General features: G+C 45.2%; 1 protein-coding gene across 6 annotated transcripts in view; it reads left to right on the plus strand.

The window, feature by feature from the left end:
• ST18 (ST18 C2H2C-type zinc finger transcription factor) overlaps window positions 1-14,996 on the plus strand; it is a 58,199-nt gene that overhangs the window by 11,030 nt on the left and 32,173 nt on the right. For all 6 annotated transcript variants that reach the window (XM_088844614.1, XM_055432012.2, XM_088844615.1 and 3 more), the window contains 5 exons: window positions 3,856-3,990; window positions 5,128-5,218; window positions 6,180-6,284; window positions 9,279-9,466; window positions 11,663-11,874. In XM_088844614.1, the coding sequence (XP_088700740.1) occupies window positions 3,856-3,990; window positions 5,128-5,218; window positions 6,180-6,284; window positions 9,279-9,466; window positions 11,663-11,874 (731 nt within the window). The remainder of the gene's footprint in view (window positions 1-3,855; window positions 3,991-5,127; window positions 5,219-6,179; window positions 6,285-9,278; window positions 9,467-11,662; window positions 11,875-14,996) is intronic.

Below are 14,996 nucleotides of genomic sequence, written 5' to 3' on the forward strand. Positions count from 1 at the left end.
GTTGCAACTCATCTCTTAGAAAAAAAAAGAATAAAATAATGTCATTTGGTGAGGGATAAGACAAGTAGTTCTTTGGGTACATACTGTAAGGGCTGAATATTAAAGGCCAGCATGTAGTCTGGGGTGGGACGCTGTATAAGCAGCCCTCAGCACTCCATTCACACTCAGCTTGGAAACTTACCCGTGTGTGTGTTTGTGTGTGTGTGTGTGTGCATGTATATGTGTTTTAATGAACAACAAAATCAGAAAAAAAGTTGAAATTTACTTCCTATTCCAAAACCCCTTCATTTCCAAAGCACTCTATTTCCTCTCTTCTAGGACACACAGTTTTCCCATTTTAGCATCTCTGTAAAATTAGAATGGTATGCCATTATTCAGTTTTCAATTGTTTTTCCTTTCTCACTGGCAAAACAGAATAATGTTTCCTCTTGCAATGGATGGCATCTTCAGTCATTGATATCTCGACTTTGAGACACTGTTTGTGCCACAGTTTAAAACACATGATAATACTTTGGTCTCTTTTATAGAACTTTCAAAACGTTTTTTGTTTACAAAAATTAGCAAGGCAATAGAATGTGAGTTAGGAAATACAGGTCATGGTGGAGCCTTAGAGAATCACTGATGGGACTAGATGAGTCCACGGTGTAGCCTGTGTGTTGGGGGTGGGGCGGGAGTGAGGTCATGCCTTGGTGTGTCAAGTCGGTGCAGGGAACTTCATTCCAGACAGGAAGAAACAGGCAGAACAGTGAAGCCAACTGCAGGGACTTCAGGCTTCTCCCAGAGGATGTCCAAGTTCATACCCTTTCTTTCATCCCCGGTGTGGAATCATAAGAGGAGCAGTTTTTTTTTTTTCTCTTGAGAGTATATTCCATGCACCTAAGTTAACACCAGATTTGCCAGGCGTCTCAGTGGTTAAAGAATCCACCTGCCAAAACAAGAGATGCAGGTTCAATCCCTAAGTCAGGAAGATCTCCTGGAGGAGGAAATGGCTACCCACTCCAGTATTCTTGCCTGAGAAATCCCATGGACGAGGAGCCTGGTGGGCTACAGTCCATAAGGTCCCAAAGAGTTGGACACAACTAAGTGATTAAACAACGACAAGTTAGCACTGATTTCCCATGCGCCTTGGGCATAGGACTTTGCTCTCCGAGAGTACTAGGATTTTAAAGTATCGTTTCACCCAAGTCTTCAGTTACCGGGTGTGGCTGTCCTGTTGCCACCAGCCACAGGGAGATTTTGGGTTGCAGTGTAAGTAGAGTCACTGTATAATTTATTCTACAGCCTGTGACATTTTCAGGGTGAAGGGGAGCTATGGGAACAAGCCCACGAGTCCATCAGGATGTCAGGTCACCAGGGTACAAGGTCATTTTCATTAAGTAGCATCCAGGAAAGAAAATGAAGAAAGAAAAGCCAGGCCAGAGAGCCCTCCCACCCACAGAACTGTTGCTGTGTTTGATTTAGGCACGGGGCTGGCCCTGGAGAGCACTGCGGGCATATTTGTTCCCACGAGGAGGGGCTGGCAGACCCAGCCCCCACCTGGGCAGGGGCCAGCCTCCCTTATCTCCCACACCCCCTCTGGCTTCCCGCAGGCAGATAGCGTGGCCAGACCTCTCACTATGGTTTGGAAATGCGGCCTCACCTGGCCAAGATCCGAGGGAGGGAGGCCATCAGCATTCAGGTCGCTGCTTCTTTCCGATATGCTCTCATTGGGTGTCAGCACCCCCATCCCGATTCATGTTAATCAAACGTCGAGGGTTTTGACTAGCTTTCTGCAGACATTCTGTACCCAAACGAACTTGAAATTTGGCAGCATTTTCAGATTCGGTGAAAAATAGCCCCACAAAATCATACAACATGACAGAACTCTTCATACGTCCCTTTGTCTCTCACAGAAGACAGTGTAGTCTCCACATCCTGGCTCACACAATCCTGTCTCAGGAAACACGCATACCAGCTATTCCAGTGTCCCTTCCCACCCACCGCGTCCTTTCCCTGCCGATTCCTGGCCCCCACCCCAGGCAGTGCTTCTAACTCCAAGGGTCCTTGGCTCCTCCCACTTTGTTAAAACCAGCAACCACCCCCGCCCCCAATAATTGCATTGCACATGACCTGCTGTGCCCATCTGCCCAGGACCGTTTACCCTCTGAAAACTGGGGTGATGTGGCCACACTGAGGCACGTCTGCTCTCCACGATATTCATCGGGCAGCACTGCCTGGCGCTCCGTGCCACCTCTGAGGCTGGAGCATGTGGGACCTTGGCATCCTCACAGCTGGGACCTTGCCTGTACCCATCGCCCGTAGCTTCCCTGCGGCAGGACCTTGTGGATTGTTGACTTTCACTCTCAGCATTGTGTGTTCCCGATTCCTGATGCTTGGAGTTCTGATAAGCTGCAGCCTCTGCACCATGCTGGTCCTTTCTGTGAGGCCCTCTCTGCCCGTTCTGGTCCTGGCTCTCCAGAAGCCCCAATGTGAGGGATGTAAGGGACAGACCTGTCCCAAGCTGGCATTGTCACTTCACTCACTAGTTAAGACTGCAGTCTCAGCTCTGAGAATGCATTTCGCTTTTAAGATTATCTACCCTCTCAGTCATGAATATAGACATGTTCATGTTCAGTTCAGTTCAGTTCAGTCACTTAGTCGTGTCCGACTCTCCGTGACCCCATGAACCACAGCATGCCATGTTAGTCCTCGTTTATTTTATGTATTTCTGTAATCCTTGATCTAACCCTCAGGCTTTCCCGGTGGTTAAGGGGTAAGGAACTCACCTCTAATGAAGGAGATGCAGGAGACACAGTTTCAGTCCCTGGGTCGGAAAGATCCCCTGGAGAAGGAAATGGCAACCCACTCCAGTATTGTTGCCTGGAGAATCCCATGGACAGAGGAGCCTGGTGGGCTACAGTTCATGGGATCACAAAGAGCTGCACACAGCACACACAGACACACATATTCACATATTATCTAACCCCTAGCCTCACGTGTGCTGGAAAATGAGGACCCTGAGCTGTCTTCAGCCCATGCCCTCTAGGCTGCTTGACTGTGTGGGTTACTAGGTGTCCCTTTCTTCTACCAACTGGTCTACCCCCACCCCCCACCATGTTCTGACAGTGCCCCGTAAACCACTCCAGGCTGCCCCACTCTCTGTGCTCCCATACTTTGCAAGGCTCCCCCAAGGATGCGTCCTTGCCGGGCCTCTGTCTTCAGTTTCTGCACCAGGAGTGAAACCATAGCCCCTTCTTCTCTGCAGCTGCTGCAAGTTGATCCAGGGCTGTGGACCCCGGGGTTCTGGGCTTCCTGGGCCCCTGCAGCCCTATCCACTGGCCAGAAGTGGCGAGAGGTGGCCTCTTGTCCGGTCAGCCTCCCCACATGGCTGGAACTCAGAGCCCTGGGGCCACTGCACCTGCCACCAGGACCCAATGGGCTGGCCAAGCAGTCCCTCCTCAAATAGGACAGCTTCTTCATCGTTTAATGGTTGAGCCTGGCTTTTCCAGATTCCCTCAGTAAGAGACAGTATGGGCTTAAATAAATTCCTTCTCTTTTGCTTTTCTGGAGCCTACTCATCCTCTGGTGCAGGGCTGACTTTTTACAACTACAATCTGACATGACAACTTGAAACCGTCACTGTGTTTCGACATACCCTCGCCCTGTCTCAGCCTCTGCTTAAGATACCAAGAAAATCAGAGAGAAAACACTTTTTCTACCCCCGTGGGTCTTAGTGGAGGGTCTTATTCAGGGAGATTTGAGGCAAGTGTTTACTATGTGGAGTCTGAGCAGCATGAGAAGGCCACCCCCGCAAGGCCGCTCTCTGAAGGGAGGGCAAGGACTGACCTGCTGTCTTTCCATTGAATTCCTCTGTAGACTCACCGAGGCCTGAGAAGAGGGAGACCAAGTGCCCCATCCCCGGGTGCGACGGCACAGGGCACGTGACGGGACTATATCCCCACCACCGCAGCCTTTCGGGGTGCCCCCACAAAGTGCGGGTCCCCCTGGAGAGTGAGTGCCGCCTGTCCCTGAAAAATGTCCATGGGGTCACCCACTTTCTCCTCCAGTTTGGGATTAGACATGGAAACACCAAGTTTTCTGTGTCAAGATAGTTCCCGTCTAGCCGGGTGTTTTAAAATACAGCATATTCATAAAAGAATCGGGGTGCAGTGAGGCCAATAGATCAAGAGATGACTGACATTGAAAACATAACTTGCTTCTCACAGTTCCCAAGAGGAGGGGCCTCCTCAGGCCAGGCGAGGCCTCCAGGGAAGCACCAGGGCCAGCAGGGAAGGTGGGGAGTTGGGGAGAGCGGGGAAGAATCATTGGCAAGAAGCTTCGCTGAAGTAAGCCAGTCTCAGATCAACCAGTTGGAATTTTTCCTGGGAGCTCTGGAGCTTGGGGGCTGTCTGTGGTTGTCTGGGACGTGGCCCTGGGGGTTAGAACAGGTGGAGAGTGTCCTGGAGTGAGAATCAGATGGGGGAGGATGTCAGACATGGGCTCCAATTGTCTGGTTTGTATTTGAAAAGTATTTACAACCACTAGGAATTAAGTAGCCCCAGGTGGGGCCATCTCCCCAGAGTCAGTGAGACCCCACTGTCAAAGCATCAGCATATACAGGAGATAAAAGGCCTGAGTGATGCTTTGTGTCCCCAGTGTCCTTTCTCACCTGAGATTCCAGAGCATCACCTGTGTCTCTCGCCTCCTTGGCAACAGGGACACCTGGCATCTGAGGCATCATCCAGGACATTCCCACAGATGCTGAGGGCCCTGAGTGAGGGCCTTGTTGGTCCCTCCACCCATGCCCCCCCATGAGCCCTGAAAGTGGAGGGAGAGGGGAGGGAAGAGCTGCTCCTAAACTTTGAAATACCTGCAGGCTCTGTCCTCTATTTTGGAGCCTCTTATTGAAACACCTCTTAGGCCACACAACCTGCCCTGATGGGCATGTCTCAGTACCAGCTGCCCCAAAGACATTTAATACTGGATGTTCGCACGGGCTCCTGGTCTTCAACCCGAAGTTGTATGGGAAGGAAGCAAGCTGGATTGTAACTAAATTCATCTGGATGTGAAGTTGAGATATCAGTTTCTTGGCATGTGGTGTACTGGTAGTAAATTGCTCTTTTCTTTTCTGTGCTATTTTGTGCTTAGTTCTTGCCATGCATGAAAATGTGCTCAAGTGCCCCACCCCGGGATGCACGGGACGAGGGCATGTGAACAGCAACCGCAACACGCACAGGAGGTAATACGAATGAGACTCCAGGAACTTAACCTGTGTTATCACTATTGCTGGATCACTGTCAACTGTGTTAGTACTTGACATAGATAAGAAATATTCTCAATGTGTGGAGAGTAAAAAATAAAATACCTCATTATTTCCCTAGAAATTTTCATAGAGCAGCCAACAAAAAATGTATTTGAACACCAGGGGTAGATACTCATATAGGGACACACACAGAATGTGACCTCTGCTCTGAACCTCCCCGGAGCTGTTTGATATTGGAAAGAGTGGCTTAGGAGTTCTCTTGAACTCCATCCAATGTGCATTAAAGCCGTCACCACAGAACTTCAGATTACTGAAGGTAAACATCATTTCATTTCATTGAGAGTTATTCCACAGAGATCGCAACTAACTTAAAACACATATGTGCATTTATGTACAAATGTATTACATACATGTAAATATTTTGGTAGAATGCTTATTGTTTTACATATATTATGTATAGATTATGTAATCATGAGATACTATTTGCTGCATATGCATATTGCCAGAAAACTTATATTCTGTACTCTCCATTTAAACTAAGATGTAAAATTAAGTTCTGAACATTTTGCCTATAGACTCTAAGCTATTATATCATGGAATTATCTATAGTTGGACAATTGCTGTTGGATGAGTGCATTCTGTTAATACTTAAAATATCACTAAGTTTCCAAATAATTCAGTTATATCTCCTTTACATAATATTTTGATTTTAAAATGAGTTTGTTTTGTATCACCTCTGAGATGAGATTTGGAGACAAACGTTGACACAGTAGTTTGCAAAGCCCCCTGGGATCTTTTAGGATTAGAATGGTGCTAAGAGAATTATTAATATTATTACAACAATATTTGGTGTGCGCCAAGGATGAGTGAAGTAGGTGCCCAAGCAAATTACATTCTCTTTTTAACTCAGATCTGCCCACTTTTTTTTTTTAAACAGTCTTTCTGGTTGTCCAATTGCTGCAGCTGAAAAACTGGCAATGTCCCAGGACAAAAGTCAGCTTGATTCTCCCAAAATCGGACAGTGTCCTGAGCAGGGTCACAGGTATGGCAGTCCCCTATGCGCCTTGTGTTTGGAGATCCTACACTGAGCGTCCCTCGCCCCCCACGTGTCCGCACCGTGGGCCACCTTCGTTTCAGTGCACAGCAGCCTCTTTCCACTTGAGAGGCTGGCCCAATTCATCACCATGTCACTGAAGTGAACTGCTAGACCCTCCAGAAGTTCAGCTTAAAATGGATCTGTGTGCAGAGTTATGTAATGTGGATGAATCGAAAAAATATGAAGTATATAATAACATGGGCTTCCCTGATAGCTCAATTGGTAGAGAATCTGCCTGCAATGCAGGAGACCCCAGTTCGATTCCTGGGTTGGGAAGATCTGCTGGAGAAGGGATAGGCGACCCACTCCAGTATTCTTGGGCTTCCCTTGTGGCTCAGCTGGTAAAGAATCCACCTGTAATTCAGAAGACCTGGGTTTGATCCCTAGGTTGGGAAGATCCCCTGGAGAAGGGAAAGGTTATCCATTCCAGTATTGTGTCCTGGAGAATTCCACGGACTTTATAGTCCATGGGGTCACTAAGAGTCGGACACGACTGAGTGACTTTCACTTTCACGTCATATGATAGCATGTATTAATCAACATTCTGTATTACTCAATGCAAGCCCTCCCACGAGTCAGGCACGCACCACTTATGGTTGACGTAACCTTTCCATCTCATAAATCTCATCACTCAAAATATGTGATGCTGTATATTCATCCTTCTCTTTCAGATATGCATATAGTTTCTTTAAAACAGAAATTCATTCCAAACTGGTAACTTGTAATAAAATACCTCCTGTTGGTCCTGGGTCCTCTACATTCTCAAGTACTTTGGAGGGCTCTACATACCTCAATAATGACAGAGGACCACACAATGTGACATGATGCACTTATTAACACAGAAATCACACATGCAGGAGAAAAAGAATTCTGGATCACAACAGATAACCAGATCTTCATTGTTGTTACTGAGACACTGAGCTGAGAAAAACAGCTATTAGGAACATTTCAAGATATGGTATCCCTTAATATTTGCTTCTTTAATTAAGAGGGTCAATTGGCATGACTTTGACAAGAATCAAAATTACATGAGTGAAAAAGATACGTCAAGCAAAGATCATGATGAATTTCTGAGTAGCTATCAAATAAAGATCTTATAACAAAAGAGTTTTTATCAGTATTACTGTAATTTCTAGTTTCTCCCTTAGTAAGTTTTTTTTTTTTTTTGGCTATGCTTGGTCTTTGTTGCCTCCAGGGCTTTCTCTAGTTGTGGCAAGCAGGAGCTGCTCTCCAGTTTCAGTGGCTTCTCTTATTGCAGGGGCTTCCCTGGTGGATCAGATGGTAATGAATCTGCCTACAATACAGGAGACCCATGTTCCATCCCTCGGTTGGGAAGATCCCCTGGAGAAGGGAATGGCAATCCACTCCAGTATTCTTGCCTGGGAAATCCTATGGATAGAGGAGCCTGGCGGGCTACAGTCCATGGGGTCCCACAGAGTTGGACACGACTGAATGATTAACATTTTAATTTTCTTTCATGCTTGTTGCAGAGCGCAGACTTTAGGCCTGAGGGCTTTAGTAGTTGTGGTAAAAGGGCTTAGTTGCTCTGTGGCATGTGGGATCTTCCCTAACCAGGGGTCAAACCTATTTTCCCTGTACTGGGAGTTGGATTCTTAACCCCTCAACCACCAGGGAAGTTCCCTAAGGAGGTTATTTATCAAACGCAGAAATAGCATTGTTTTATTTTGTCCATTTCTTAAAAGAGACGTATTATTTTAGGCTAGAACACTGCTGCAATATTAGGGCTATAAATCTAGTTATTTATGCCTTAACAAGATCAACTAATCACTTAAATATTTTGATGTAGCACTCAAAGCTTTTTACCTAATCCAAGAAATATCACAGAAACTTTGACATTCTGATGAACAAAGTATGTTTTGGTGGGAAAAATAAGAAAAATAATAAAATTTGATACTACTAAATTGTGAAAAGTATATCTCTGTTCTTTACCCTTAGACCACAGCACCACAACATTTGTGTTTTCCTTGGTTGACGTTGGTGCTACACAGACATGATGCCCTGGTTTAATCCAGACAGTAATTCTAAAGGAATGTTTAAGTCATATTTAGCTTGGATTAAGATAACAGAGGTTAAAGTGTCTGCCTGCAATGATGGAGACCTGGGTTCAATCCCTGGGCCGGGAAGATCTCCTGGAGAAGGAAATGGCAACCCACTCCAGTATGCTTACCTGGAGAATCCCACGGACAGATGAGCCTGGTAGGCTATTGTCCACAGGGTCGCAAAGAGTCGGACACGACTGAAGCAACTTCACTAAGATAACTCTTGAAAAATGTGATAGCTATTATAGTAATTTCAGTTCATATTGAAATATGGCAATTTAATAGATAAAATATTGAAATACTACCTAACACAGCAAACGCATTTAATGTGAACTTGCGGTGGGGAGTAAAAAGGCTCAGAAGTTCATGGTTCAGAAATCTAGTCTCTGGTTCTGACACTGACCCTGTTGGACGTCAGGGTCCTGCTGGCTCTGCCGAACAGAATGTGATGACACTCCTCACTAGTGACAGTCGTGGCTTTCACTGCTGCTCTGATGAACAGCAGGATTCGTGCACCTTTTCAGTGCCCTGGTGGTAGTAACGTGACCCTTTTCTCTAAGTAGCTCACAGTGCAAATAGACATCACATACTTGCTCCTTAAGCATCTTTATTAATGAGTGGAGGATGATGCTTCCTCTGTTACTGATGAGAGACTCAGACAAGCCAAGTACAACTGCCCCCCACACCCCCCGACTCGGCCACCCAGGGCCCAAGGCACCCCCTTGTCCCTCCACCCTGTTAGCTGTGACCACGGCTCTTTTCCCCAGCGCATGTCTCCGTAGCACCCACAGGCGTGACATATCCAACCTGCTTTAAATCCTGACTCTGGGGCGCTCACTGGGAGTGTCCTGTTTCTCTCGAGTTCTGCCTCTCTCTTCAGGACAAGCTTGGTGAAGCAAATCGAGTTCAACTTCCGATCCCAAGCCATCACCTCTCCCAGAGCCACGGTGTCAAAAGAGCAAGAGAAGTTTGGAAAAGTACCCTTCGATTATGCTAGTTTTGATGCCCAGGTTTTCGGTAAACGCCCCCTTGTACAAACAGGTCGGAAAACACCACCATTTCCTGAATGTAAGCTTGAATTCCAATACTTATTCCAAAAAATGTATCTTGTGTATGTGTGTGTTATGGGAGGGGATGCATTTAAATAGATAGTATATTATTTATTGGTAATATTTAGCAATATTTAATAGGTAATATACTATTGCTGGGAGGAGAGAAAATATACAGTGAAATAAAATAAGAATAACAATAATAAGTTCATCAGCATGATTGATATTACATGATGTTACACTGAATATGGTGAATAGTTCATGTTTTAATTATTCTACAAATATGGTGCCATTGTTGAATCTAAATACAGTAATTCTGACAAAATATTTAATTCTCATTTAGCCAGGATTGGGATTAGTACATTGAAAACTGCAATAGCTATTATAATACAGTAATTTTAATTCATATTAAAATTATAAAATTCTAATAGGTAAAATAGCAAAATACTACTTAAAGTATTACTTGCATTAACAAAAGCTTTCAGGCTTAAGGTGGAAGAAAAAGTGAAAGGTCTAAGAGGAAACTCATAATTCAAATTCAGTTTTTTTACTAGAAAAAAAAAGTGTGGCTATGGGGATGTTCACCCACAGATTTAAGAATTAATGCAGAAATGTGTTCATTCTCTAACAATGACACATTTGTATGGACGGTCATAATGCAAAGGCTCTTATAACACATAAAACTTGATGTTTTTACTAACAGTTTTCTCCAGTTGTTTAGAGTCCTTGAATATTCTAATCAATAGGTGAAATTTTTCACCTGGGAATAAATCCAGGAATGATTTCTACAAAGGGAAATAATCCCCCAGTTGGAGTCCTCATAGACCATGAATTTTTTACAGTGTTGTGCAGATCCCTGACTCCCTTTGATCTGACACATAGTTACCTAGATGTGGTGCTCTTAGGGACACAGAATGTTTCTCCCTTCTGTGATATGAATCACCAAATTTTTCAAAGAACTTGAATACTGTATAAAACCCAACAGTGGCTAAACAGACTAGGGAGGAGTGTGTCCATCAACTAGAATATATTGTACTCTAAAAGATTGTTTTACCTGTTCTTACTAAAAATAAAGTATAACCAGCATAGGTAACCACTGACAACCTATTTTAGATTCAAGGGAAAAAGTATACACACAAATACACACACAGTGTTTTGTATTTATATGCAGATAATTCTATTTTGTATATACATAAAATATACACACATACACATATGTTTAATTCAGGTGAAACTAGTTAATAAGAGCCTTCTAAATATTCATATAATATGGATACTGGTTTAAAAAGTAGAATTTTCAGTGACATTTTTATAACTACAGAAATAACATTTGGTAATGTTTTAAGCTATATTTTATGAAAAATAATGGTCAAATATTTAAACACTATATACAGTACAACAGCCAAATGCCTTTATATCCCACATTTAATTTTGGGTGTGCCTCCCAGTCCCTGAATGATGTTTGAAAACACCCAGAGTAAAGAGAAACATGTTTAGTCCTCTCAGGGACACCCTGGTACCCAAAGCAGAAGCATAAGGGAGGACTCAGCCTTGATAACTCAGTGCCTTTCTGATCACCTTGAGAACTTGGGCTCAGTCCATCCCCTACTCGCGGCACTGAACCTGAACACAAAAATGAAGTAAAAAAAAAGCTTCATCGTCTTTCAGGTCCGCCAAGTTGGAGGAAGAGAAACTTTTACTGATTTAAGCACAAAACAAACCTGCATAACAAATAGCAAAGCATGCAATTCTGAATCTAAGTATAAATTGTTAGTGTGAGAACAAATATGAAACAGTCCATTTCATCCACAGGGATCGCTGATTCTCGTACCTACACTGTTTGTGGATTTTGTGGCCTTAGGCCTCTCTAGTCCCTGATAAGTTTCACTAGCGTAAACTTGAATCCACCATTTTTACCACCTGTGCTGCCAGAGCACGTGCCCAGTAATCTGAGTTAGAATTTTTCTCATAAAACGTGTAAATACAAAAAATATTAAGAGAATAGGCCTTCTTTCTCAACAGTCACCTTGTTTGATCTATGAACTCCAGTGAAAACCAATCTGAATAGCCTTCATTTAAGGTACCCAGAGAGAATGGATTGTGTTTCTGTATATTCTTCATGTATTTTCATGCAAGAAGTTCTGTCTTTCAAACAAGTCTATTTAATGAGTAAATCCATGTTTGTGCAATTGCTAATCAAATCTCTCTTCAACAGCGAAGCATTTTTCCAGTCCAGGGAAATTTCCCCCCCGGCTGCCGAGTGCAGGCGCCCACACACAGAGCCCAGGCCGTGCCAGCTCCTACGGCTCCGGCCAGCGCGGTGAAGACACCCACATCGCAGCAGCTGCGGCCATCCTGAACCTGTCCACCCGCTGCCGGGAAGCCGCCGACATCCTCGCCAACAGACAGCAGGGTCTGCACGCCAAGGTAGGCAGGCCAAGAGCCCGGAGGGGGGCCAGCGGCTCACCGTGAGGATAGGCTGCCTCCGCAATCCTGGCCATGCTCTCCACCCCCGTGGCCTGGCCCCCTTTGTGTTGGGAAGGGGTGAGCCTTGTGGGTTCAAGGAGCAGGGAGACCATGGCTCATTTGCAGGTTGTGCAAGGAAGCTGGGTGGGGGGTGTGGAGACTGGCTGGGGAGCCCAGTGGATTCCAAACCTCTTTTTGTGTTGGGGTCCTGGCCACAGCCGCATGAACACAGACAGCACTAGAATCTGCTGTCTGAACAGCGAAAACTGTTCACTGTCTGGATCAAAGATGGTCGGATGTGTTAATGAAACCGCCACTTGTAAAACATGGCAAAATTCATGACATCTCATTACTGTGTGTGGAACCATCATAGAGCATAAAATGGTCTGAGATGCCGTAGTTTTCTCGAAGGACATCATAAAACCTGGGTCCATTAAGTCAACAAGAGAAAGATCAAGGGCTCTTGAGAGCTCAGGGCCCAAATTCAAATCTAGAACCAAATTCTAGGAAGTTTCTGAAGATCCTCATCTTTCTGGAGCTCACAAAATTAATCACCTTTCTCTAATAACCTCTCCTCTCCAACTAACAAGGAGAAGTAGACATCTGTGTTTAGGATGTCTTGATGAAAATAAAAACCAAAGATCCTTTGTGTGTTGGCTTTTGAGAAGGGAGTCGTGATGCTCCAGAGTAACAGTGACCCTCAGATGGGGGTGCCAGAACTGGCCACAGGCAGCTAAAGCCAGTAACTTCTGTCTACACGGAAGGCTGTTAAAAAGAAATGGTTTTCCTATCTAGCTGGCAGAAGCTAGCTGACAGAGCGTGCCCAGGCTGGTTTGGAGCAGAGTGAAAGTGTTAGTCACTCAGTTGTGTCCAACTCTTTGCAACCCCATGGACTGTAGCCTGCCAGGCTCCTCTGTCCATGGGATTCTTCAGGCAAGACTGCTGGAGTGAGTAGCCATTCCTTTCTCCAGGGAATCTTCCAGACCTAGGGATCAAACCTGGGTCTCCCGCATTGCAGGCAGATTCTTTACCGTCTGAGCCACCAGAGAAGTGGTGATTAGAAAAGAGAGTTCCCCTTGTTCTGGGTGGAAGATGCCCCGGCTAAACTCTAACCTAAACTCAGTGAGCACAGGCATTCACTCCCCTTTCCCTTTAAGCTCAGCCCGTCCCGGTGCAGTCAGCTGCTCACCTGTGCGGGTGCCAGGCCTTCAGGAGAGCAGGGCGCACAGTGGCATGGCGCATTTGACAGAAGAATCAGAATTAGCTTCTGGACAGGTCTGAGCCAAGTAAACCCCAGGAAGAGTTGGTGGCCAAAAACCACTCAAAAACCGTTTTAAACAAATGAGTTCCTTAAACAAAGAAAAACACGTTGCCTCAAAAATATAAAGAAAACTCCAATTTCCCCAGAAATCTCAGTCACAGATTATTTACATAAATGAGTGATTTTGGGTCCTTTAGAATATAACTTTGGTTATTCTTAAAGTCATTTTTAAAAACCTGAAAACATTTCTCCTTTTTAAACAGATATTCTAACGTGCAGCTCCTTGGAGTGATACTAAACTGTCTTCCTTCTTATTTGCTTTACTGTCAGTTTAGGCTGTCCTGTAAGAATAAAGGGGCTTCCCTGGTGACTCAGCGGTAAAAAAAAATCCACCTGTAATGCATGAGACATGGGTTTGATCCCTAGGTCAGGAAGATCTCCTGGAGGAGGGCATAGCAACCCACTCCAGTAATCTTGCCTGTAGAATCCCATGGACAGAGGAGCCTGGTGGGCTATAGTCCATGGGGTCATAAAGAGTCAGACATGACTACAGCAACTGAGCACACGCGCACGCATAAGAAAAGTGCCAGCATTACAATGGTTAATGCTACTTAAATTTGCTTGAGTGAACGGTTGCAGGGTGAAGGCTTTCCCTCTACGTGGATAGATACAGTTTGGTTCCTTCGAATTTCTGCCTTTTACCTTTGTATTCTCCATGTTCTATCAATTGCTGAAGCCAAGCGGTGAATCCAACAAAGATGACAGGAACCCCCCAAATGCCTGAGCCCCAAAACTGTCAACCACACCTTAACTGCAGGAGCCCAACCACGGATGAGACCATCAGAGTGGAAGGGGCAGAAAGTGAGGCCATCGGTTTTTAGAGAATCTGTGATGCTGGCAGTTTTCAAAACCTTTTTCCCATGACCACTGTCTCGTTGGACACCGTGGGTGGTAAACAGGATCCGTGTGGCCCCCTGCGCTGTCACCTTGTGTCACCCTCCTCCAGGCCTGCATTTGCACACAACTGAAATGATTTGCAGAGTTCTAGCCTGGTTGGATTCTATTTTCTGACCTTAAAAGGGAAGCTCATACATTCCTGAAACCACAAAAAGTAATTATTGTAGCAAAGAAAAAAAAAAGAGAGAGAGAGAAAAAGCCAAAGTAATTAACCCTGAAATATGGGCTCCAATCCAGCAGTGCCCTGTGCCGGCCGTTTCTGTTGTCCACAATGCCCTCTGCTCCATGCCCTTTGTTTCATGTAGGATTAAGTGTAAACAGTCTCTCTCCACACTGAATACTAGCCTGATTCTCTCTTCGCCAGGATGCGGGGCTTCCTCCATGGTGGGTGTTTGGTGTGTTTGTTTTTGCTGATCAGAATCCAGAGACCTCTTGAGCTCCTAGTTCAGATAGAAGGATGTAGAAATACACGGCTTTTCCCCATTCTCGACTTCTGGAGCTGAATGTAGCACTGTTGATGGACTAGAGAGATTCTGGCAGGAGGATTCAGCTGTCCCAACTGGAGAGTCTGTAGGTGCTGAGCTGCCCAACAGAGTAGAGTCTCTCAGAGACCCTTCCTTCAAGGAGCTTACGGTCAGAGAAGGACAAAAAATGTGGTCACCGCAGGAGGAGAGCGAGGTCTTCAGAGGGGCCTTTCCTGAGGTCCAGGGGAGGTGTGGGTGACTCTGTAGGGAATTTGACCAGAACTTTGACAAAGGATTTATTTTCTTCTGCCTCCATCTGTGCCTTTCCTTCCCCCAGTGAGCTTCTCGGAAGTTGTTTAAAGAGCCCGAGAGGAGAACAAGTTACGAATCTTGCATGTGGG

This window comes from Moschus berezovskii, chromosome 16 (assembly GCF_049115385.1).
Source record: "Moschus berezovskii isolate FMDL1 chromosome 16, NW_MosBer_1.0, whole genome shotgun sequence".
Lineage (NCBI taxonomy): Eukaryota > Metazoa > Chordata > Mammalia > Artiodactyla > Moschidae > Moschus > Moschus berezovskii.